The sequence below is a fragment of the Galeopterus variegatus genome, unplaced genomic scaffold (assembly GCF_000696425.1).
Source record: "Galeopterus variegatus unplaced genomic scaffold, G_variegatus-3.0.2 Scaffold2137, whole genome shotgun sequence".
NCBI lineage: Eukaryota > Metazoa > Chordata > Mammalia > Dermoptera > Cynocephalidae > Galeopterus > Galeopterus variegatus.
In genome coordinates this window covers 73,663-99,526 of record NW_007728248.1, presented here as the reverse complement: position 1 = coordinate 99,526, position 25,864 = coordinate 73,663, and the positions used below count along the sequence as shown (strand labels likewise).

The 25,864-nt window shown below is 38.5% G+C and overlaps 1 protein-coding gene across 3 annotated transcripts in view; it reads left to right on the top strand.

Annotated features, from left to right (window-relative positions):
• Window positions 1–25,864, top strand: part of TAOK3 (TAO kinase 3) — an 87,060-nt gene that overhangs the window by 53,923 nt on the left and 7,273 nt on the right. For all 3 annotated transcript variants that reach the window (XM_008580647.1, XM_008580649.1, XM_008580648.1), the window contains 5 exons: window positions 7,165–7,401; window positions 9,462–9,590; window positions 14,100–14,303; window positions 20,744–20,983; window positions 22,398–22,610. In XM_008580647.1, coding sequence (XP_008578869.1) covers window positions 7,165–7,401; window positions 9,462–9,590; window positions 14,100–14,303; window positions 20,744–20,983; window positions 22,398–22,610 — 1,023 coding nt within the window. The remainder of the gene's footprint in view (window positions 1–7,164; window positions 7,402–9,461; window positions 9,591–14,099; window positions 14,304–20,743; window positions 20,984–22,397; window positions 22,611–25,864) is intronic.

Below are 25,864 nucleotides of genomic sequence, written 5' to 3'. Positions count from 1 at the left end.
AAATTATTGAAATGTTACTTGTTTTGCCCAAATTGATGTTAGAGGTCACATGGGCAGGAAGAGTAAGTATACACTGCTTAGCTATTACATTTAGAACCTATGATGACATCATCCAAAGCCGACCCAGAAATGATCATTTTTTCTTGTTCTATTTTTTAAACCTGATTTCTACTTTTATTTCTCAGATCTTTTAAAGGCTTCGATTATCTTTGAAATTTGTAATGGATTATAATCTTTAAAAACCCAAGTATAAGGAAAATGGAAGTTAAAGCACCTACCTATTGCTATGCCTGCTGTTGTCTAAAAGCAAGCAATTTAATTTAGCCCACTTTTTAGTTCCTTTATACAGAAGTTTCTTGTAATCTCTTTGATGGGCAATTTTTCATTTTAAAGGAATGCTATGTAATGGAAATCTTAAAATGTCCACTATGTATTTGCTAATGATTGTTAAGCACCTAAAAATATGCTTCTGAGTCTAAATAAAGCATTGTGACATTATTAAATAATAATAATCTTTATGCCATGATATCTGACAAAAGAAGAAATATGGTATTTTAGAGAACTATTGCTACTTACCACAGAGTCTTGTAAGACTTATACCTTTATCCAGACCTGTTCATGTTGAAATGAGAGAGAAATGATGAACAACCACTGAGCATCTGAGCACCATAAGCAGGTTTTACATGTGAAGCAGACATTATACCAAGTGGATTGTCCCCCTCTGGGACAGGTTCTCTTCTTTTCTCACTTGCCACACCCTCATTCCCACATCATACATTCATGACCTCTCCTACCTCCCAATAGATATTACTACAGCCACGCCAGAATAATGTCACGCTCATATCTGTGAACTCACCCAGGGCTACTCTGTGTGTATCAGCCATCACAGTCTTTCTCTCTGTGGATGATAAAAGCTGCTTCCCTACTAGGTCCCCTCAGGGCTCTGGGAAGAGTCCTCAGGAACCCTTTTGAATTCTACTGGCTTTATAATGCCCATCCAGAGAAGAGCTGGGATCTGTCTCCCTGATGGAGTTTTCATTTGCTGAAAGGCCCCAGGCCTTATAACTAGTTAAAAACAGAGTAGCTGATAAGCTATTACTTTAGCCAAAAAATAACTTGTTTTTGTGGAGCACCCTCTCCAGTGTAATGCTTTGGGAGTCATGTTGGGATTGATGGGAGTTTATCAGAGTTTGGTGATATTTGTGTCTAGTGGTTTTTAGGGAGAAAAAAATTAATGCAAGGGAAAAGCCATATCCTTTGGTACAGATCCATGTCCCATTTTGGACAGACAAACTATTGATGTGGATATTTTAATGTATGTTATCAAGTACTACAATTCTACTACCCATTATTTTAAAGGCTAGCTCCAATGGGAGTTTATAAATCAGGACACTGGAATATCATAAAGTAGTATTTAATTTTTAAAAATATATCATGAATCCTATTGCTTTTTCATCGATCCCAGCTCAAATGAAAAGGACGAAAATGATGTAAATAACATAAAAGTAACAGCAAGTTCATGGGAAAGTGAAGTCCAGTATAATAAATAATCAAGTCACTGTTAAAATGTGGCCTCACTGGGCCGGCCCGGTGGCGCACTGCTACAGTGTGCCGCTTGGGAGCGCGGCGGCGCTCCCGCCAAGGGTTCGGATCCCACATACAGACCGGTTCCTGCTCACTGGCTGAGCGAGGTGCGGGCGCAGCAACGAGGTTTGCGATCGCGTTGCCGGTCCCGGTCCGGTACAGGCGCGACACTGAGGGTTGCGATCTGTTGCCGGACACAAAAAAAGAGACAAAAAGGAAAAAAAAAAATGTGGCCTCACTTATCATACATAGTCAGTAGCAATACCATATTGATTTATTTTGGTTTTACTCTTTCTTTACAATCTTCTACTAGAGGTGCTAACAAGCTATAGGGAGGTCCAAAAGTGAACAGCAAAAAGAGGAGGAATTTACAAACTAGTTTTTCAATTGCTAGATAAGTAAGTGATGAGTATATATTTTAAATTGACTTACAAACTGACAAAATGCATTACTGTTCCTAAAATTTATTTTCTGAGCCCACCTCTTCAATATAAACCTAAAAGAGGCCTAACTTTGTGGTTTTTTTCCTTAGTATTACTTTATACATTGTGCTTTTGAATGAAGTTATTGACAAGTGTATGAAGTCCCTGAGCTACAGGCTTTCACTGCTAGATGTTTTCATAATTTTGAGACTTTTGTGTTGTTATGCACTGCTGCACAATCGCATTTGTAGCAAAGGAAAGGGAAGGACTGCAAACCTTTATATTAGAGGAAACCCTGAGGAAACTTTAGAATTGTCATTTTTTATTGTAATTTTCTAAGGTCAGATATTATTGACCTTATTTTGAAAAATTAGGAAAAGGAAGGGCATTTTGTGACATCTTTTTTATTTTATTCTTTCTTTTTCTTCTGTTAGAAAGTTCACATTGGAGTGATTTGTTACCTGGAAAAAGGAGTTACTAGTTCTTCACAATTATTAATCTGATTTCTTGGGCCTTTGTGATGTTCCTTCCTTCAGTTCTTACTGTTGGTGAATGGAGATTTTAACATTTTAACTAGTGGACTTATGAGAGTGTTTTCAGCTGTTGCTACATCTGGTGTCATTTCTTTCTTAAAATTTTATAATGTCCTGGGTCCCTGGAAGTTTCCATAGTAGATGTTAATATAAAGAGCACCAAGGCCATGTCCATCAGACAATTCAGCTTTTGGCCTTATGAATGAATTCTCACTGAAATGCAGTGGTCTCATCACACAGGTGAATTTATGATGGAACACACATTAAGGAGAAGGGGCATAAGAGGGAAACTCAGTTTGGAGTACCCAGGAAAGCATGTAGGAGAAAATAATTATTGTTCTTTTCATGTTTTATCAATTTTTGTTATATCCAAGAACATAGACTTTTATACTTGGCTTTACCAGATTCAGTAGAAAAACTCATAAAAAGGGAGTCTTCATTTGGAGTTTTAAAAACGCAACCTAATTATTCAGCAAATTGTGAAACTGGATACCTGAATGAGTTTGCTATATAAGAATAAAAAAATTAGAGCCTCAATAGTAAATGCCACCGTTTCACCTCTCCTGAGACCCGTTGTTCTGTTTCTAAATGCCTGAAAATGTTTTCTCTTTCTGGATAGTGTACCAGAGGTGCTTATCAAAATATCGTATATCTCTTTCCTTATTCTTGGCTTCTTAAACTCACTAAGGTCATTGCTCATACCATTTTTCACTTGTGCTGTCCAATCTACATGCCCAATCCACATGACCAAAATCTCCCAATGAGCATGCGCCAGATGAATAAATGAGGTCTCTCTCAGCCCTGCTGTCACACACACACACACACATGAGAATTTGGGCTTATAAGTGTGCATTTCAGAGTTCTTCATGTAACATTTTCTGTTATAAGACAAAATTGCCTGTTATCAGTCATTACTTGTAGTAAAAATTTAAAACATGTTTTCCTTAGGTGTTCTAAAGAGTGGAAAGTCAAATTTCTGATGCCAAAATGTGACTTGTATTCTTTTTAAGAACTTGCTATAAATTTCATTTGTTCTAAGTGCTGAGGTGACCACTTTTATGCATTATTTTGATTCTCACAAATAATTAATCTTATAAATTGGCTTTGATTTCTTAAGAGGGTGACATTATCAGCTACCATCCTTCTGTTTTATGTTCAGTCAAGTTGCTTATTTAAGCCTTCTAGTACAGTGTTTTGTACATGGTAGGCACACTCTACACTTTATAAAGTGGTTTGTTTTAGGGCCAAATATTGCTAGAATTAACTAGGGTAGCATTGAGCCATAGAAACTTTCGGGAAAAAGTTTGTCCTCCTTTTGATGGTTCATTATTATTTATTTATTTATTATTTCCACATATTCCAGGTATACGAGCTGAGTAATAGTTCAGATTCAGAAATTATACATTCTTAGTCTTATAATCCACAATCTGGATACAGGTATAGGTATAGTTTGTTAAACATGCCCTTTCTCTTGGATACACTTATTCTGATCTATGTCCGCATCACCAGAAATGTTAAGCAGAAGAAAAAGAGACATGTTTCTCAGAGCCTGGCTGGAGAAGGAAGGAAACCAGCATATATTGAACATTTCCTACACATCAAACACCTTGCCAGGCAATTTCATATATGCGATCTTGTCCACCGACCTTGAGGAAAATAGTAGTAGTTTCTCTTTACATATGAAGAAACTGAGAGACTTGAAGAGGATAAGTAATTTGCTCAAGGTCAGTTATATAGTAAGGGTTAAAAGGGGGTTTTTCTCCAAGCAACCTACTGGGTATGACAAGATGGTACTGCCCACTTTTAGCTGATCACATTTTTGAAGCTCCCATTGTAAAAACTGTAGCCACTACATCTCTATAATTCTCTCCCATTTTCAGACTTACTCAATTTGTAATTTAGACTTCCACTCTCTCCAGCATTGACTTTTTTGGGTGTTGATTCCCTCTCTTATTTCAGAACAAATAATAATCCCTCTTTCTGTCTTTTCTGTGATATAAATTTCCTCAAATAATTCAAGAAACATAAGACCTTGGTTCAAATCCCAGGCCTTATAAAAATTAAAGAGGTAAATTATACATGAAAGCACTTTGTAAACCATAAGGCATGATAAAATTATGGGCTATTTTTTTTAATTCTTTTGGTCAAGTAGTATATTCTTAAAACATACAGTATAAACTTAAAACACATAGGCATACACAACTGTAAGTAACATATTTTTATATATTTCACCTTAGATTTCACAAATGAAACATCTGGTTATACTTTTATTTAAATTCATCTATCTAGCTTGAGCATGGAATTATAAAACTCACTATTTCTGTATGTACCCAAAAAAACAATTTGAAACTTAGAAGGTTTGGTTGTGACAAATGGAAGGTGCTATTAGGAGTTTAAGAAGGTGATAATTCCAATTATGGAAAGCTTTCAAAAGCTAAGTGTCTCTCCTGGAATTCAGTGATGTACAATGATAGCATGTTGAGCTTTGTAATTAATCTTTGCCACATACTTATGCCAGGTATGATCTGGTAGGCAGTAGGACCACCCTCTTTACAGGGACCACCCACCAGTTAAGATAGAAAGTGTTCTTGACACAACTCATTTTCATTTTATCTTTAGGCCTCCTGGTTTAGAGAAATGGCCATCCTGAGAATATTTCATTGGCCATAAGCCAGTGCTTGTGGCAAGTTTTAAATGTGCCATGATAATTTTAGAGTGTACAGTGCCTCAGCTTTGGGAATCTGATTAAAGTACTAAAATAAGTAAAAATAAGTATCTGAATACAACATGTCTAAAACCCATTACCCTAAAACAGACACTTTACTGCCATATTCATCTGAAAAACAAGTGAATCCAGAAAGGACTAAATGCTATCCTTTCTGTTGATTGGAATTGTTTCTCCCTGAAGTTGAACCTCAGGACGGCATAAGCAAGAGGAAGTAAAATTTACACGTACATTTCAACCTACTTCTTCTTTTTATCAAGTAATAAGTCCATTAAAAAAATAACACAGTATTGTAACAAAAATAGATCATTTATTTTCTTTAGAGTGTTAGGTGCCTTTTCGGTGTTGCTATTCTTTTTTGGTCTTTAAGTATCTTCTGCTCTTATTCCTCGTACTTTAAAGAGGATTGTCCTTCAGAAATGAGAAATGAATATGAAATCTAGTGTTAGTTTCAGCTGGAAAGGTTTCAAAGTTTGGCTACTGTTTAATGGTGTACTTTGATAATACTATGTATCCAGTTACAGAACAGCACTCTCTTGATAGTAAGGACTCAGTCTAGTATGTAGTGACACCTTCTAAAAAAGAGCAGAGAAACAAACTGTTCTTTGTATAAAATACACTTTGACCCATAAACTGAAAATAGTACAGAGAATTAATAGCAGCATGAAAATTTCCAGTAAAACTTGTTTGGGGGTTAGGATGGGGAGAAGTGGCTTGCTTAGATAGGAATGATTAAATTACTTAGCAAAGAACAAAACGAAAGTTATAACCCTGTAATTACATTTTTTTCTAAAATACATAGGAAAAATCAGAAGAAAGTGATCAGAGAATCTAACAGGAAAATTAAAAGGTATGATAAATTGAAGGAAGGACTGGAAAATCATGAAAAGTTTAATAGAAACATGAGGTACCAGAAGTTATGTTTGCACTCTTCGATTTGTTGGATATTTACTTGAGAATGAGTTAAGGAAAAGTTACTAAGAAAAGTAGCCATCCAAAATTCATAGAAATTCTTTCTCCTCTTTAGGAGAGCAAGTAAATACATTATAATTTGTTAACATCTCTTTTGTGGAGAAGGGGAGGAGGGAGACAGATGATTTAAAAGGTGATCTCTCTGTTTCTGTCTCTCAACTCATATTAAGAATAAGAAATAATCCCTGCACCTGCCAGCAAAAAAAAAAAAAAAAGGAAATAAAGAATAGGAAATAAATTATGCGATATTCAGGGTTCCTGTGACTATTAGAGACATGAACCTTAAAAAAAAAATAGTGCTCAGCTAGAGGGACTTTGTCCCCCAGGGGACATTTGGCAATGTCTGGAGACACTTTTGATTGCATGACTTGGGAAGTGCTACTAGCTTCTAGTGGCTAGAGGCCAGGGATGCTGCAAAAAATCCTACAATGCACAAAACAGCCCCCCTAGCAAAGAATTATCCAGTCCATTATTAACAGTGTCCAGGTTGAGAACTTTTGATGTAGTGGAAATAGCATGACACGAATCAGACAGAAATGGGTCTGGATCCCAACTCCTCTCCTCATTAGCTATGTGACCTTGAGCCATATATATGATGGTATCTCAAAAATATGTAAACATGTTTTGGCTGAATGAATAAATTATTTCCTTCAAATCTCAATTTCTTCCTCTATAAAAATGGGTCAGTAACACCTGCCTCATGAATGAATAAAATGAATGAGTGAATGAGATGATTTTGAGGATTAGAGAGAAAGTATATAAAGAGCACCCGGCACAGTGCCCACTACAGGTGAGGATTCAGTAAATAGGAGGTAAATTGATGTTGATGATGATAAATAAAATTATGCCAGAGAGTTCTTCTACTTTGCCTGAAAGTTTGTCTCCCATGAATCTGGTTATCCGAGTTCTGTTCCCCAACCCAATTCAGGTTACACGACAGATCCATGAGCATGAGCAGGAGAACGAGTTGCGGGAACAGATGTCAGGTTATAAGCGGATGCGGCGCCAGCACCAGAAGCAGCTGATCGCCCTGGAGAACAAACTGAAGGCTGAGATGGACGAGCACCGCCTCAAGCTACAGAAGGAGGTGGAGACTCATGCCAACAACTCGTCCATCGAGCTGGAGAAGCTGGCCAAGAAGCAAGTGGCTATCATAGAAAAGGAGGTCAGTATGTCCACACATGCCTTCATGCCGCAACCAGCCTGAGCCAGTCAATGGCAGAATGTTAGCAAGAGGGGGAGGGGGCCTAGTTAAAATTGTCATTCAGAGCTAAAATAGTAACTAAAGATGTATATTACATTCTTGTCCGTTTGTATATATTGTGAACATCATTCCCTCAGTGGTGGTCTGGGTAGGAGTAAAGGGAAACAAGATGCTGCTATCTTCTGAGAACTTGCACAGCACAGGTCTGTTAATGTGCCTACCATACCCCCAGTCCTCTTCAGAAGTAAACCACTCTACAAATACAGTCATCCCTTGGTGTCCACGGGGGATTGGTTCCAGGATCCCCACAGAAACCAAAATCCAAGGATACCAAAATCTGCAGATGCTTAAGTCCCTTATATAAAATGGCAAAGTATTTGCATCTAACCTCTAGATTACTGTAATATCTAATACAATGGAAATAGTTGTTATACTGTACTGCTTTTTTATTTGTATTACTTTTCGTTGTTATATCATTATTTTTGTTTTGGGGGGGGTTTTTTAAGAATATTTGGTTGTGGGCCGGCCTGTGGCTCACTCAGGAGAGTGTGGTGCTGATAACACCAAAGCCACGGGTTCGGATCCCATATAGGGATGGCCAGTTGCTCACTGGGTGAGCGTGGTGCTGACAACACCAAATCAAGGGTTAAAATCCCCTTACCGGTCATATTTTTTTTTTAAAAAAAAAAAAAAAAAGAATATTTGGTTGAATCCATGAATCCGAGAGTGGGGAGGACTGACTTTAGTCTTCTTTAGTGGTGATAGTCCCTGCCTACAGCTGATTGGACTAAAGTTGGACACCTGACCAATGGCAGCAGGGAATTAATCAGGCCAGTTTTGGGTTTTTCTGGGGAACATCTCTTTCCCCATCCAGGCTCTAAACTAATTTTAAAAATTGATGGAAGGATAAGGCAGATAGTCAAAATATCACCTTTATTACTGATGAATGTTAGATAGGAGAAGAAACCAAGTCACCTTCCCTGTGACCCCACCCCCCCCCATAAGACTTACATAATCTAGAGGAGTAGGTGAATTTGTGAATTCTGTGTTTTCTCGGGATGGAGTGACTGGGGACAGGGTTCCAGGGGCGTTTCAGTAATTGCACTCACTTTCTGCACATGGAAGGAAACATCAGATTGTGGAAGAAGGCATTCCTTAACAGCCATCAATCTATGAGGCAGTCTGGCGTGAAAACCTCTGCCCAAACATTGATGTTGTTGGTTAAATAAACCAGATTCCTTCTTGGGAATTTGACTTGGTAAATATGTGGAGAGAATTGTTCATAATGGAAGAATTGTTGATAATGGAAGCTAAAGGTGAAAAGATACATAAAAAGAACAAAGAAGCATACTTCCCTATCTCTAAATCCCTCATCTCGCCTACGTGCTTCATCTGATGGTTACCTGGAACTTAGATTTGGGCACTTTCAGAAGCCAGTATTTATTGGATTGCCTTTTATTTGGCCTGTGTTTTACCCATTTAGGACCCCCAAAAATGTCATAGTGTGTCTGACTGTTGTGGATTGTATTAAGTGCCCGAGAGAACAAAATGTCATTAGCTTTCCTAATATACCTGGGATAATCCCACTAGGAAATCTGATAGTTGGAATAATTAATTGTTTAGAGTTTGATTCTTTGAATAAAACTGGCCAGTCATGGTTATTTACCCCTTTTTATAATTTAACCCTTCGACTACCATGGTAAAAATTCTTTACTATAATCCTTAGTTCTCCTTTCACTCCATGAATATTTTTGTGTTCAATAAAACATGCTTATGGTTCACCTTCATATTTTTCCCATAATTGGGAATGTATTTTTCAATGGTAAAAATTTCTTTTTTTTTTAATTTAAGATATAAGAGAATCAGAGAAAACATTTCTTTATTTTTTTATTATTTGTTCAAAAAATATTACATTATTCAGCACTTACAGATTCTTTCAATGCATTGGAGAATATAAACAGCTGAATTCTGTGTGGAAAACAGCATAGATTCATCCTAGATCATATTTGTTATTTTATCAGGCAAAGGTAGCTGCAGCAGATGAGAAGAAGTTCCAGCAACAGATCTTGGCCCAGCAGAAGAAAGATTTGACAACTTTCTTAGAAAGTCAGAAGAAGCAGTATAAGATTTGTAAGGAAAAAATAAAAGAGGTAAGGGTACCCATATTTATAGTTGCCACATTGCCATTAGAATGGTTGGAACTTAAAATTGACTCATCTTGCATTGTGATCAATATTCTAATCCAGCAATTCTCAAACTTTACATTAGAATCACCTGAAATACTTATTAAAATTAAAGATGGCTCACTCAGGAGAGTGTGATGCTGATAACACCAAGGCCACAGGTTTGGATCCCATATAGGGATGGCCAGTTAGCTCACTGAGTGAGTGTGCTGCTGACAACACAAAGTCAAGGGTTAAGATCCCCTTACTGGTCATCTTTTTAAAAAAATAAAATTGCTAACCCACTCCTAGATTTTCCGAATCAGCGGGTATGGGGTAGAGTTTGAAAATGTGTATTTCTAACAAGTTCCCAGGTGGTTCTGATGCTGCTTGTTCAGGGACCACATTTCCAGAACTATTGATCTAACTCTAAACCATTCTTGCCTACTTCCAGTTAATTTTCCACACTTCAGCCAGAGTGATCTTTTCAAACCATAAATCTGGTCATATCATCCCATAGGTTTAAAATCTATTGACTTTCTATTGCTGTTAGGACGGATCAAAGTCCTGGAAGTCCGTACATGGTCTGCTACTAGTCTACCCCTCAAGTGTCATCTCACTCCAATGCTTCCCCCATCCCCCACCCAACTCTTTGTTGCTGGAGCCATGATGGTCACCTTTCAGTTCCTCAAATGTATCAAGCTCCACCCTTCCCCAAGGCCTTTGCACATACTGTTTCTTCTGCCAAGACGCTCTCCCCACCCCAAGACCTTCCTGACCACAATTCTGCTCAGTTAATTCCTCCTCCTACCCCATTCCCCCCCAACACACTTCTTGTAAGACTTAGGATTGATTACTAGGACCTTAACTCAAATATTACTTCCCCAGAGAAGCCTTTCCTAACTGCCGCGACCAAGACAGAGGTCTCTGGTTTCATAACACTAGAGCTTTTAATTATACCGTTTTTTAGTGATTATTTGAGCTACTTACCCTACTAGCTTGTAAGTGTCATAAGAGCAGAGACCATGTCTTTCTTTTTGCTAACTGTATCCCTGTGTTTGGTACATGTGAATATTTGATAGATGAATGGTTGACTCTGGAATGTTTGATTGAAAACCACTTGTCTTCATATGAGTGTCCTGAGGAACTGCAATTTGATCTGAAAGCTCACATTCTTCATTTCTCATTTTTCCAGTACTTACAATAAATGGTCTGTAGTTCCATAGACTTTCCTTCTCACAAGACGTAGGATTTCTTGTTTGTATATTACTAACTGTATTAAGGTTTAATAAAATCCAATATGAGGCATTGTTTTAGTATATGAAATTATACCTTTGAGCTCATATTCTGATTTGTAGGTTAATAATACAGGACTTAGGGAGGTTCTTTTCCAATTCTTTTTAAATTAGGAAGTGAAAGCAGGTGGGTTGGGGTGGGCCTCAGGATCTTGTGCCCTGCTCAGGTAAGCCACTGGCCTGATGGAAAATTGTAGTTGATCCACACTGGCTGAATGGGAAAAATTTCTGATACTATAAGGTGTAGGAAACCAGGGTATAGAGAGAGATAGCCCAATGAAGAAGGTTCACGCCCTCTTCATTTTCTTTTAGTTATTGGCTTGAGCTTAATTATTATATCATAATAGAAGGATGTTGCTGGATCACAGATATAGTCTTGATTTTTTCATTAAGATATTTTGAGATTTTCTCACTTCTAAGTACCTTCTTATTTCTAATTCCATGTGTTCACTAACACTCTGGAGGCCATACTTTATGACTGTGGCCACTATTTTGAGCTTTTGTAACACTGAGATATTTGGAGATTGCATAAACTCTTCCTTTAGAAGATTCTCCAACAGAACAGCATTCAAGAGTCCCCACTGAGTCCTCAGGCATAAGGCTATTTTTGCTTTACCATACTCAGATTCATGAGCATTAGAGGCACAGACCTAAACTTAAAAGTCTTTCAACATGTTCGTGAAGAAAAACAAGCCCAAATCCAATTTGAGTTACCCTCAATAGACCTTTCTGTGCAAAGCTAATATCACTCCTTATGAAGTAAATCTTAGTTTAGACTATTTTAAGTGTCACACATATTTAGATATTGACATACAGTACTGAAAGGTATTGTCTTGGGGATGACAAAACAATCTCCATTATCCCCACTGTCGATAGATAACAGGGGTATGTATGGCTTATCCAGAATGATGGATAGTCCAGAAATAATTTATTCTTTATTTTTGAGTGAATTTTTATGATCAAATTTGAATTTGGACATGCAATCTAGTGGTTAATGCTGAACCTAGTAGTGAAGTCACGGCCTGAAGAGATGAGTCACCCAGCTTACTTCATGATGGAAACAGCTCTCTCTCTTCCTGACTATAAGATTTCACTTAAGACTTCACTGGAACAGGATAGTTGAAAGTTGATTTACAAGGACTTCTTGGCTAAGTGCAAAAATAACCTAAATAGAGTGTGACGTCCACATCACAAAACGCTAAGTAAAATAGGTGTTAGCAATTAAAGATTTCAACCGAGTGACTAGTTAACCAAATATTATAGGTCAAGTTTGTCAGTATGAACAAAGGGTATACTGTACTTTCTGTAAAAGTGGTCTTCTTACTTTCACCATACACTGACATCATAAATGTTCTGATTCACTGCTGTCTTCCCTTTGCCCATGTGTTCCAGAAAAAATGTGAATCTTATACTTTTGAAAATACAGGTGGTTTATTTACCCTCTAATCCCAAATGAAGAATGCTTTTTCCTTAAATTCAAAATAGTGACATTTTCATAGTCATCTCTTGTCTTTGGAATCTGTCCACTTCTCTTAGTCTTACCACCTCCGTTGTCCAAGCTACTATTATCTCTCTCGCCTGGACTGTAGCAGTAGCCTCCCAGCTGTTTCCATGGACGTGCTCTTGCCTCCTTCATTCTGTTCACCACATGGCAGCCAGTCATCTTTTTGACATGCATCTCATTATGGCATTCCCACATATATAAAGTCCATTTCTCCTATGCTAAAGATCAGTGTTTTTAACTTGGCCTGTAATGCCTGAATGGTCCTGCCTACCTGGCCAGCCATATCTCATGTCACACCACACCAACCACCGTGGTCTTCTTTTCTTGATCGTTCTACGTTTCCTCCGCCACCCTGAGGGTTTTGGATGTGCTGTTCCCTCTCCTTTTCCACTGGTTAATTCCTACAAATTTTTCAAATTTCAGCTTAGTTGTTACCAAGGCCAAATATTTTCTATTAAACATTCTTATAGGACCACATACTTCCTCTTCACAGCAGTTACTACAATAATTTTCAATTCATTTCTGTGATTCTTTGATTAATTTTTGATTCTAGACTGTAAAGCCCATGGTGGTAGATACCATGTTTTGCTCACCATTGTATCCTGTGCCTTGAACAGTGCCTGTCACATGAGAGGAGCTTAGTAAGTGTGTGTTGAATGAATGAGTGAACAATTAATTTCTGAGCGTGAGAAGCCAGAGAGATATGGAAACTCACAAGATTTCCTCTCACTTGATACTCGTTTAATGGGGAAAAAAAAAAAATGTTAGGGGAGGGGAACAGATGTGCAACACCGAACCCTTCTGTACTTACATTTTCATTGGCTTTGCAAATAGTTTAATATGCAGTTGCAAATAAGCTGTTATAGTTCCTTTTGTTTTATGAGACTGGCTTGGTTTTTGTTTTGTTTTGTTTTTTGAGAGTTTAGTATTTTTATTGTACTGAGCACATACATAAGGCAAAGAGCCATAGTATATTATTATATTATTATTAGCATATTCTTTATTACAAATCATAATTTTTCTTTATGCCCTTTACCCAACATATCACTGCCCAAACCCTCTCCCTCCCTCTCCCCCATCTCTAGTATCCTTAGGTTTGTTCTCTCCTGAAAGTTCAACGTATTGTTGTGGTCTTTTCTTTCTTTCTTTTTCTTCCTTCCCTCCTTCCTTCTTTCTTAGCACTCAGTTATAAGTGAGAACATGCAGTATTTCTCTTCCCTTGTCTGGCTTATTTCACTTAACATAATTTTCTTCAGACTCATCCTCATTGCTGCAAATGGCAGAATTTCATTCTTTTGTGTGGCTGAGTAGTATTCTATTGTGTATATATACCACATTTTCCCATGGATGGGCAGTGGTTAGTTGGTCCCATATTTTGGCTATTGTAAGTAGAGCTGCGATGAACGTGGGAGTGCAGGTCTCCCTTTGACATGATGATTTCCATTCCTTTGGATATATACCCAGCAGCGGGATTGCTGGATCATCCGGTAGTTCTATCTGTAGTTGTTTGAGGAACCTCCATACTGTTTTCCATAATTGCTGTGCTAATTTACAGTCCCACCAATGGTGTAGATGAGTCCCCTTTCCCCACATCCTCTCCAGCATTTGTTATTCTCAGTCTGTTTAATAATGGCCAGTCTAACTGGGGTGAGATGATATCTCAATGTGGTTTTGATTTGCATTTCTCTGATGATTAAGGAAATGAATGAGGACCATAGCACACCCAAGAAAGAAAAGCAAGAGCGGATATCCAAGCATAAAGAGAATTTGCAGCACACACAGGCTGAAGAGGAAGCCCACCTTCTCACTCAACAGAGACTGTACTACGACAAAAACTGTCGTTTCTTCAAGCGGAAAATAATGATCAAGCGGCACGAGGTGGAGCAGCAGAACATTCGGGAGGTATTTATTATGTTTGTAACCATTGTCATTGATTTATTAAGCTATGTGAGGCCATGTCTGTTTTGTCCATTCCTGTATCCTTACCTTTTATAGCCTTTAGCACAGTGTCTGCCATAGAACAGGTATACAGAAAAAGTCAGGAAATTAATTTACCATTGATAAAAGAAAGCCCATTTGCAGAACGAGAAAACAGCTTTTTCTAAATAAATGTAATAGAATTTTATTGAACACATATTATAGGCCATATCATGCAGTTAAGAATCAAAAGAAATAGAATAGAGAATTTTTGCTTTCAGCCTGCTTGTCAAGGACTTGTGTTTTTGTAACTCACATGAAAAATTAAATGACAGTATGATGCTCTATAATTGAGTTCATTCATTCAGTCATCCAACATGTACAGGGTGCCTCCTTTGCCGGGCACAGTGCTTTGCCAGGCACTGTGCTAGATGCCAGCGCTACCCAGAAGCTGTACTCCCTTCCTTCAAGTGGCCCCAAGTCTAAGAAGAGAAACAGGCTTGTAATAGACTAATTACAATATAATACGTTAGGTACAATAGTAGACATAAATAAAGTATCATGGGTATATAGTCGTGAATGGGCTTGGAGGATTCGGTGATTGATGAGAAGTTAGTGTGCCCAGAGTTCTGGGTGTGTGGAGTAGAGCGGCAGAACAAGAGGAGTCGGAAGCAGAATGTGGAGGGCCTTGTCTAAGGCAAGGCGTTTCGATTTTAGCCTGAAGGCAGTGCATGGCCATCAGAGGCTTTTCAGCAGGGAGGGAAGCGAACTGATGACATTTTCCAGTGTTTTGAAGAATTAGTGTGTCCGTACAAGAGATAGGCTGGAGTGCTGAGAGGCAAAGTGCAGTGAGGTCAGCTAGGTTGCTCTTTCTCTAGTTCTAGCCTGGAAGGGACAGTGGGGAGGGAGGGGGGAGATTAGATCAGAGTAACATTCCTGAAGCAGAACTGACCAAATGGAAGTGAGAATTTCAGAAGAAGGAGGAGTCACCATTTACGTGCACGCTTAAGATCTATACTATTAGCAAATTACAAGTATGCAATACAGTATTGTCAACTATCATCACCATGCTGTACATTATCTCTCCAGAATTACTCATCTTTCATAACTGGAACTTTAAACCATTTGATCGATATCACCCCATCTCTCCTTTTTTGGTGATCTCATTCCACCCAATCTCTACCTTGAAACAATCACGCTAATGTGGCATATGTATTTCCAGATTTTTTTTTCCTGTATACATACGTACAGTTTTTATATTATACATGATTTTAACTTTACAAAAATGAGATTACTCTGTATCATTGGGGTTATTTGATTTGTAAGCAGTAGGAACAAACTCTGGCTGACTTAAGATGGAAAGGAATTTACTGGAAGGATATGGGGTAGGTGACAGCTGAAGAATCAAGCCAGAAAAGATGAAGAACCAAGCTGGAAAAGCAACTTTCTGTGTCCTAGAGAGCAGAAGATAACAAATGCTCCTCAAGGCACTGCCATTTGGATGTATCGCCTCCAACCATTTTTAACTTTTGTATCATTTCTGTTCAATATTCAAATTCCTGGGAGAAAAAGAACAGGATTGGATAATGTGCCTATTCCTTGCTCAGCACTCTCCCTGATTCGAGATAGGGTGGAGTAGTTTCTTAAAGCAAAAAAGGGAGCTTGTAAACAAAGGGAAAATGGATGCTGAGCTACAAAAATTAACAGATGTCCACTATACTGTTTTTTTGTTTGTTTGTTTTTGTCTTTTTTCATTTACTATCTAGCAGGTACAGCTCTGCCTCATTCTTTCTAACCTAGTAGTATTTTGTTGTATGGCTATAAAATCATTTATTTAATAAGGCACTCACTTTTCAGTGGACATCGTGCTTGAAGTATTACAATATTACTAACCACGCTACAGAGGACACCTTTGTACATAGATATTTTCCACATACGCAAGTTTTGTTTTCTTGGTTTTTTGTTTTGTTTTGTTTTGTTTTGGTGGCTGGCTAGTACAGATGTTTGAACCCTTGACTTTGGTGTTATAACACTGCGCTGTAACCAACCGAGCTAACTGGCCAGCCCTATATACAACTATTTTTGTAGGATATATTCTTAGAAGTGAAATTTCTGAGTCAAAGAGTAAATACAGTCAACCCTCCATATCCATGGGTTCCACATATGTGGATTCAACCAACTGTGGGATGAAAATATTTGGGAAAAAAATTGCATCTGTATTAAACATGTATATTCTTTTTTTCTTTGTTGTTATTCCTAAACAATACGATAATAACAATTATTTACATAGCATTTGCACTGTATTAGATATTATAAGTATTCTAAAGATGATTTAAAGTAAACAGGATGTGCATAGGTTATATGCAAATATTGCACTATTTTATGTAAAGGACTTAAGCGTTCATGGATTTTGGTATCTGAGGGAAGTCCTAGAATGAATCCCCCATGGATACCAAGGGACAACTGCACATCTGAATATTTAAATAGATATTGCCAAATTGTCTTCTAAAGGGGTTTATACTCCCACCAACAAAGCATAAGAGTGCATGTTTTCCTATATCTTTGCCAAAAATGAATATTAGCAACCCTTTTAATAATGAAAACATTTAAAAGGACCACCATAAACTGGGTTGAACCTCTTCTATCACCACTGCACACAGACACTCACCATTTTCTAACCAGTTGTTGAAACTAAAACCTGAAACTGAGAAAGCATTAAATATCATAGGCTAACAACATCTCCATTTAAGTTTGAATTCTAGTTTCTTACTCACCCTCAGTGGACATGAGAATACAATTTTGGCATGAGTGAGATCAGCTTCTTTTAAAGAAGTCAGTATCACCTCCATTGGAACTGAAAATAGAATGCTTGGAACACAGTTGGGGAAGGGGGTATTAGGGAATGCACCATGGGGCCATGTCTTACACAGCAGGTAGAGTCACATAAAGTATGGTAGTGTGTTTAGGGACCATGTGGTATGAAAAGTACACACATTTCAACACTGAGCCCACACTCAGCTTGGCAAGATGCTCACAGCATATGATGTGGGCTCAGGGAAAGGGAGCTACATGTCTCTCACCTACACTCACTCCAGGGCATACATACATTGAGTGCACTGCTGGACAGAATCGCCTATAGCATTGTTTGGTTTTTTTTTTGGTTTTGCCCCCCTCATTTTTTTGAATTCGTATAAGCTAAAGGTACACATGATGTGGCTCAAATGTATATTGTGTCTTTTGTACAGATAGAGCAGCAATTGTGTCTAGCTAAAGCAGAGGAACTCCTCAGAATATATTGCATCACACACTGAAAAAGCATAAAACAGGAAAATATAAGCCATTCATTGGGACATCTTTTATTGAAAAATGTTGAAAATCAAAAATCCCACATTTTAGCTTCAGTTCTGCTTTATAGAAGTTGTATGACCTCAATTCCCACATGACTTACTATTCATAGATAAAAGGGGTAAATCCTGCAGTCTTACCATCTCTTAGGGTTGCAGTTAGGATTGCATAAGATATATGAAATAACTTTTAAAAATTGAAAGCACATTACACATTTTTATGTAGGCACAGCACCGAGTTCATGAATAATGATTTTTTCCCCATGTTTTAAAATATTCTAGGCAGCTTACCATCTTACACATCAGCAACTTAGATGTACAAACTAAAGGTAAAGGGAACAACCAAGAATTGTAACAGAAAAACCATTTCAGTATAAGATTTCTCTCACTCTTCTAATAGTTTATAGAATCTACATTTAAGATATTAAGAGGCACTTCTGAATACAGAAAAATAATAGTCACATATTTATATATTCTGAAGCATTTTTTTACAGTCTTTCATTTCGTCTTCACAAGCATGGTAATTCATCATGGGTACCGTTATCCTCACTTTACACCTGAAGAAACTAAACCATAGATTAAGAGCCTTGACCAAAACAATATACAGTGAGTCAGTGGAGAAGCTGAAAGTGACTCACACCCTGAGAGTTTTTTTCCATTGATTCTTGAACTTTAGTAGGTATTAGTATTAGCTGTGTAGCTTGTTATAAAGACCAATCACTTCTAACCCAAGAGAGAAGCACTTGACTTCTAAAAAATGTTTGTTTGCTTTGTCTTTTATTTTGTCCCCCCGCCTACCCTCCATGAATTTCAGGGCTCTGGGCAGTTCAGACTCAGTTTGGACTTCTCAATTTAGGAAAATGTGGGATATATAAATGCTCAATATTGGGACTCCTGGAACTCAAAGGCCAAAAATGATACATTGACGTAGGAACAAGACCTTTACCCATTTTAAATGGCTTTCTCTTGGTCCTTGGTCTGGGATAGCATTAATCTGTGGGAAGGGCTCGCTGTCCTTTGGTGCCACCTAGGGGCCAGTTACTGATTTTTAAAAGAAGAAATTTGATGGTCTGGGTAAAGAGGAAAAATAAAACAAGGAAAAGAAAAAACACAGGAGGAGATGGGGTAAGATGCTCTAGGAGATTATCTTTTATTCCTTAAAACAAATTTAAATTGCATTTATACTTTGGATATTTCTGCACTAGAAAATAAGTTCCACGAAGGGATGTACTTGTTCACTGTTCTACTCCCAGTGCCACAACAGTGCCCAACACATAGTAAATGCTTGACAACTATTTCCTGAATGAATAAATGAATGATTAGTGACTGGGCTCTGGTATTAGATCCTGTGCTGTTTAAAGGACTTCTCTTCAAATGGATAGAGGGCCCAAGTATACAAGATATTCTCACCCATAGCAATAGACAAATGTTATTGATATTTCTATGCAAACAAAGGACTTGCGTTTTCTCCCATAATGGATGCTATCAGAGAAGAGAGGCACCCTATTGTTCTAATTTAAAGTCCAGCTCAAAAGCTTTCTCCTTTCTGTGGCCTTCCTAACTAGTAATAATACCATCCTTTTCAGAAATGTTATAGCATAAAATCTTTACCTCTTTATAGTACTTATCACTTTCAACCTTGCTCTCTTTTCTTTTAAATTTGCACATAAAACTTATTTTCCTGTACTAATTAGTTATTTGGTTTGCATGTTAATTGAAACTTATTTTAGCTAGCTTAAGCCAGAACCAGAGAATTTACTATAGAAATATTGGAATGTCTCATAAAACCCAATAGCAGTAATACAGCTGGACTTACAGGAGGGCTTAGAACTAGTCAGGAACTTGGGCATCAGTATGTTCCCTGCACTTTTTTCTTCTCTCTTTTTTTATTATTGTTGCTCCAAATCCCAGCTTTCTGTAATCCTCAGCTGTCATAGCAGTAGATGACTACCATACATGCAATTTTTATATGCCCCTCAATCCCAGTCACACATAGAGATTAACTGGTTCTGAATTCCAATTCCAAATTCCTAGTAGAGAAAATAGATTGGCCCAGTTGGGCCACGTGTCTACCTCTGATTCAGCTGTGAGCTGAGCATATACTTCAGTAAATGTCTATTACACTTTTCTATCAGAGTGTTAGCAAGTTGAGGACAGAAGTCATGGCTTAGTAAACATTTTTAGGTACCCAGAGCACATGGTTCAGATATTTATATAGTGCCATTTAGGAACTATTATTGCATTGGTGAATGAAAAAAATTTCACCCAACTTCCCCTGTTTTTCTAGTTTGCTTTCCTTCACCCCTTCAACAACCAAAAAGAAAAAATGAAAGACATGAGTAGAACTGAAAAGAACAGAGTAATTAGATCTAGAGATGATCAAACAGACTGTAATGGGAGAGATGAAAGGGAAGAGATCTCATCTGCTTTTTCCCAGCATGCCCTGAACTCTGAGACTTTAAAAAATGGATAATTGGCCTACTTCTGATACATGCAAAAACAGGGTATTTCCCAGAAAGCTAAGAACATTGCAGATACTATCAGTTTAACTCAGTTAAATTCTCAGACCTGATTGCATATTATAATCACCCAGAAAACTCTTAAAACTAATTGACATCAGGGCCCTATCCCAGACAGTTATCAGAATTTCAGGTTGTGGGACTCAAGCATCTTATGTTTGACAAGCTTCCTCACGTGATTTTAATGGGCAGCCACAGTAAAGAAGCTCTGGTTTAACTGAAGAAACATTTATTTAAACCTATGCATGGCACATTACCTTATGAAGGTTCACAGCAACTCTTTGAGGTAAAAGGGAGTCTGGTAGAATTAATCCCATTTTACAGATAGTGCAGTTGTGATTGCTATGAAGTTGCCCATCTTGTAAGTGGTAGACCCATGAGCAGAATCTAAACCTCCAGGGATTTTTACTCTAATCTCATTAAGTCCTGCTGCCAAACACTAATGGGCTTAATTAAGAGATTGTTAGTAGTGCTATTCCTTGCCATCCCTCATGTAGTTGTGTATTCCTCCCAATTTGTCTCCATTCATCTCTCTCCACTTATCTTTTGTTCCTAAATGCAGGAACTAAATAAAAAGAGGACACAGAAGGAGATGGAGCATGCCATGCTAATACGGCACGATGAGTCCACCCGAGAGCTAGAGTACAGGCAGCTGCACACGTTACAGAAGCTACGCATGGATCTGATCCGTTTACAGCACCAGACTGAACTGGAAAACCAGCTGGAGTACAATAAGAGGAGAGAAAGGGAACTGCACAGAAAGCATGTCATGGAACTTCGGCAACAGCCAAAAAACTTAAAGGTAAGAGGAGACAGAAGTAGTTTCCTATTTGTGCTCCTGGGCAGTGTTGGACTGGATCAGTGGTATCTACACCTGGGTGATTGTCAGAGTAACCTGGGCAACTTTTCAAAACCACAGATTTCTGGGCCCCACACCTACTGAATCAGAATCTCCATATGTAAAGCACAAGAGTCTGTATTTAACAAGCTCCTGAAGAGATGTTGCTAGGCAAGCTGGTTTGGAAACCATACTACATGATCTCTTAGTTTTTCTTTGTATCCATTATGTAATTTCTCTGAGCCCTTCATGACCTGCCCTCTTCAAATTGGACTAATAGCAGTCCATGGTTCTAATCCTAGGAAATGAGAAAGTTATATTGGTAGTAGCTACCTTGAGTGCTACTGTAATGGGAAGGACTCTAAAGCCACTTCCAAACTTAGCAGAAAAGAGTGTGATTTATTAGTAATGTCTGTCATGGGAATCAGGAAGGAATCTACTTTTGCCAAGCATTTACTACTCCTGCACCAGAGATATGTGGAGGAGCTCCTTTGGCCCTCACTGCCTTCAGCTAGTTTTAGCTGACCACTAATTAACATTCTCTGTGTACTAAGCCACTGCTATGTGTTAAGGAGGACATTGTCAATGTTGGCACAGATGTGAAGCCAACCTCAATCACACTGGTCATGCACTTCTTTTAGCCAAATCCTAAGCTGTCTAATTAGTGATCCCTGTCACCATAAGTCCTCAAATGTTCATGAAATGCATTCATGACTATGGGGCAACCTGATGGAATGCCTTCTAGATTTAAAATAATACATTCCACCTTCTCCTTGCCAAAATGCACATTTGATATTGCTAGATGCAAGTCAATCTCTGAATGGGGCCAAAAATCTAAAATCACATTTCTCTTTCAGTTTGTGCTGAAATCCAGTAGAAATGGGTTAGGATGTAAAGTACTACCCAGATGTTCTCCTTTATTGCTTTGTTGAGGAATTGCTATAATCCAGAGCAGTGAGAACTGGCTTGTATAATGCTATCCTCTTTCTCACTTGGAAACAGGGGGAAATAGCAAAAAGCAAACAAAAAAAGGGGGGAGGACAATAAACAATAGAAGACAATGAAAATAATTACCAACCTTTTAACAATCTAAGCTTCAAAATATTCCACAATCTGTTTAGAGTTGTCATCCCTCCATTTTGATTTTGAAGCCATTTGTAAATTCAAAATTACTTCTGTTCATTTAATATGAAACCAAAAAGCATTCATAGGGTTAACCCTTGTCTGTGCCGTATGTATTATTTTCATTATTATTGATTAGTAATGTGGATCACTGTACCAAAAGACAGATGGTTCCAACACTTGTATCATTATAATGGAAGGTTTTCTGTATTTAATGATACGTCTTTATTTTCCCTTTGTCACTTTTCCTACACAGGCCATGGAAATGCAAATTAAAAAACAGTTTCAGGACACTTGCAAAGTACAGACCAAACAGTATAAAGCACTCAAGAATCACCAGTTGGAAGTTACTCCAAAGAATGAGCACAAAACAATCTTAAAGACACTGAAAGATGAGCAGACAAGAAAACTTGCCATTTTGGCAGAGCAGTATGAACAGAGTATAAATGAAATGATGGCCTCTCAAGCGGTAAGTGGTTAGGTTTGGTGCCACGGCTTCAAGAGCTTTGGGAGTCAAGAAAATTCAAGATCCAGCTATTTGTTTCCAAGATGATTCTTGCACAAATTTAGGAAATTGGTGTTTTTCTGCCCAAAGAACTGAGGAAACGACGACGCTGAGTAAAGCCAAGCCAATGCGGATACTTGCTGGAGTGTGTCTTATAAGATGGAACTCAAGGAATGATGGCTAAATCAGACCTGGGGCACATAGGGACTTTAAGGGCGAGATGTGATAGATACTGCATATAATATCATGTGATTTACTGACTACCCACCCCTTCCCACCAGCACCACCACAACTGATGTCAAGCATGAATGAATAAGACACAGTCCCCACCCTTAGGGAGTTCACAGTCAAGTGAGGAAGACAGATACACAGACACATTCATTCAATAAACTTTTGCTAAGCGTCTGTGTTCAGCACTGTGCTGAGCTCAGAGATAGAGCAATGAGATAGATAGACCACTGGGCTCTGTCTTCACACTTTTGTCAGACAAGCCAGGAGGTGAGATAACTAAGCTATAATAATGAAGCACAGTAGGTGCTTTGAAGTTGAAGGTTCTGGGTGCTATGGGAGGACAAGTGGGAACAACTAATCTGGTCTAGGGAAAGCTTCCCAGTGGGCTCCAAGAGGCTTAAGGGAATTCATCGAAGTGAATAGGTTCCTTGAAAATGGACCTACACAGTCCAAACAATGAAAAGAGTACAGATGGGACTGAAAGAACTTTGGTGTGAGCCCAGAGTTTAAGGATGAAGATTGTGGGAACTCAAAATGGAGAAGTCATAAAGGTCTTGGCAAGCCAGGAATGGGAGCTTGCCTGGTAATTCAGTGAAGATTTCACAAGGAGATGGGTCTTAGAGAGTAATAGTTTACAAACAGGCAGAAGAGGAAAAGTTATTCTTGGCAGAGGATACAGTATATGCAAAGATTCAAAGTCTTGAAAAAGGATGGCAGATTTGAAAAACAGTGAGTAGTTGCTATGGCAGGAGTGTAGAATGCTTATTTAAGGAAAGCAGGTGGAGAGTCAGGGGTCAGATCCTCAAAAGCCAGGAGTTTGGACATTAGTCTGTAATAATATTTACAGACTAATGAGCTGTTTTAAAGCCTGTTATATAAAGAGCTGTCGAAGCCTGTTTTAAGAGGATAAGATTTGTGTTATAGATAGATGTTGGAAGTAATGTGGCAGAGATAGGTAAAGAAACCTGTTATGAAGCTATTGTAATAGTCAAGGGAGAAAAAAATGATGAAGGCCTGAACTGAGAGAGCATGCTAATGGAGATGGGGAGAGGGAGAGAATTTGAGAAATATTTAAGAGATAGAATAGATAGAACTTAGTGACCAACTTGAGAGGTAGTCTTGACAACAGAGTGGAGTGGTATAAGTCATCATTTTACCAAGATAGAAAAAGAGAAGTGGGGAATGAGTTTGGATGCCTGGGGAGATAATTGGCCAAGCTATAGATATGGTATCTGAGCTATGTGGGTGTCCAGGCAGAGAGGTACAGATATGGAATCTGTAGTTCAGGGGGGATATCAGGATTAAAGTTAGACATCACTGCTATATGCGGCAGTTGTAGCTGTGAGGAATAGAGGAGATCTGCTAAGGACGGGAGATAGTATTAGTGAGGAGGGGGACTAAGGACACAGAGACTGGTGGATACCAGCCCTTGAGGGCTGAGTGGAAGTAGACAAAAGAAGATGAATAATCAAAAACATGAAGAGAGCATGTCACAGAAGTTTGGTGGGGTTTTTTTGGGGTTTTTTTTGGTGACCAGTAAGGGGACCCTAACCCTTGACTTGGCATTGTCAGCACTACGCTCTCCCAAGTGAGCCAACCGGCCATCCCTATATAGGGATTCGAACCAGTGGCCTTGGTGTTATCAGCACCACACACACCCTATCTGAGCTATGTGGGTGTCCAGGCAGAGAGGTACAGATATGGAATCTGTAGTTCAGGGGGGGATATCAGGATTAAAGTTAGACATCACTGCTATATGCGGCAGTTGTAGCTGTGAGGAACAGAGGAGATCTGCTAAGGACGGGAGATAGTATTAGAGAGGAGGAGGACTAAGGACACAGAGACTGGTGGATACCAGCACTTGAGGGCTGAGTGGAAGTAGACAAAAGAAGATGAATAATCAAAAACATGAAGAGAGCATGTCACAGAAGTTTGGTGGGTTTTTTTTGGTTTTTTTTTTGGTGACCAGTAAGGGGACCCTAACCCTTGACTTGGCATTGTCAGCACTACGCTCTCCCAAGTGAGCCAACCAGCCATCCCTATATAGGGATTCGAACCAGTGGCCTTGGTGTTATCAGCACCACACACACCCTAGTGAGCCACGGGCTGGTCCTAAAACAGAAGTTTCTCATTGATGATCTCAAATGTTGCAGAGACCAATTAAAATAACAGATGTTGAGGTGTTCATTGGATCTAGCAGTGGATTTGTCCGTTGCTTGCACAATCGGTGGAGTGATGGAGTTGGGAGACATTATAGTGCATGGAAAGAGTGATTATAACATGAGATAGAAACTGTAAGTGAAAATCTGGCTGGTGGGCTCAGTTGGTTAGAGCACAGCCTTATAACACCAAAGTCATGGATTCAGATCCCTGTACCAGTCAGCTGCAAAAAAATTAAAATGAAAAACACAGAAGAAACTAAGTGAGACTGCTTTTCCCAGATCCTCATCAGAGAAGGAAAAGAGAAAGAGAACTATTGCAAGAGAAGGAGATAGTTAAAGGAAGACTTCTGTTAATTGGGAGGGGCTTAAACATGTTCTTTGGCTGAGGATGGGAGCTAGTGCATTTATTCATTCATTCGTCCATCCATCCATCCATTCATTCACTCATTCATCCATTCAGTCATCCATACATCCATGAATTCATCCATCCATCTAGTATTTATTGAGTGCCTACACTGTGCCCCAGGCATCCCAGGATACTGTGGGGAATAAGACAGTCATCAATCATGTCTTCATAGAATTTATAGAGGAATGGAGGAAACATACATTGAAAAATTCTACTCCATGTAATGGCAGAGCAAGTGCAATAGCCAATAGAGTGTAAAACAGGAGAGCTAGCCTCTTCTGCAGAGTGGGGAAAGGCTTCCCTGACATATGATTATTTAGGCTGAAGAACTGTATCTGTAAAGATGGGAAAGACAGTGGTGCTTCTGAAGAATTCACAGAAATCAATCATGTTTGGAATGTAGAGAACTAGGAGACTTG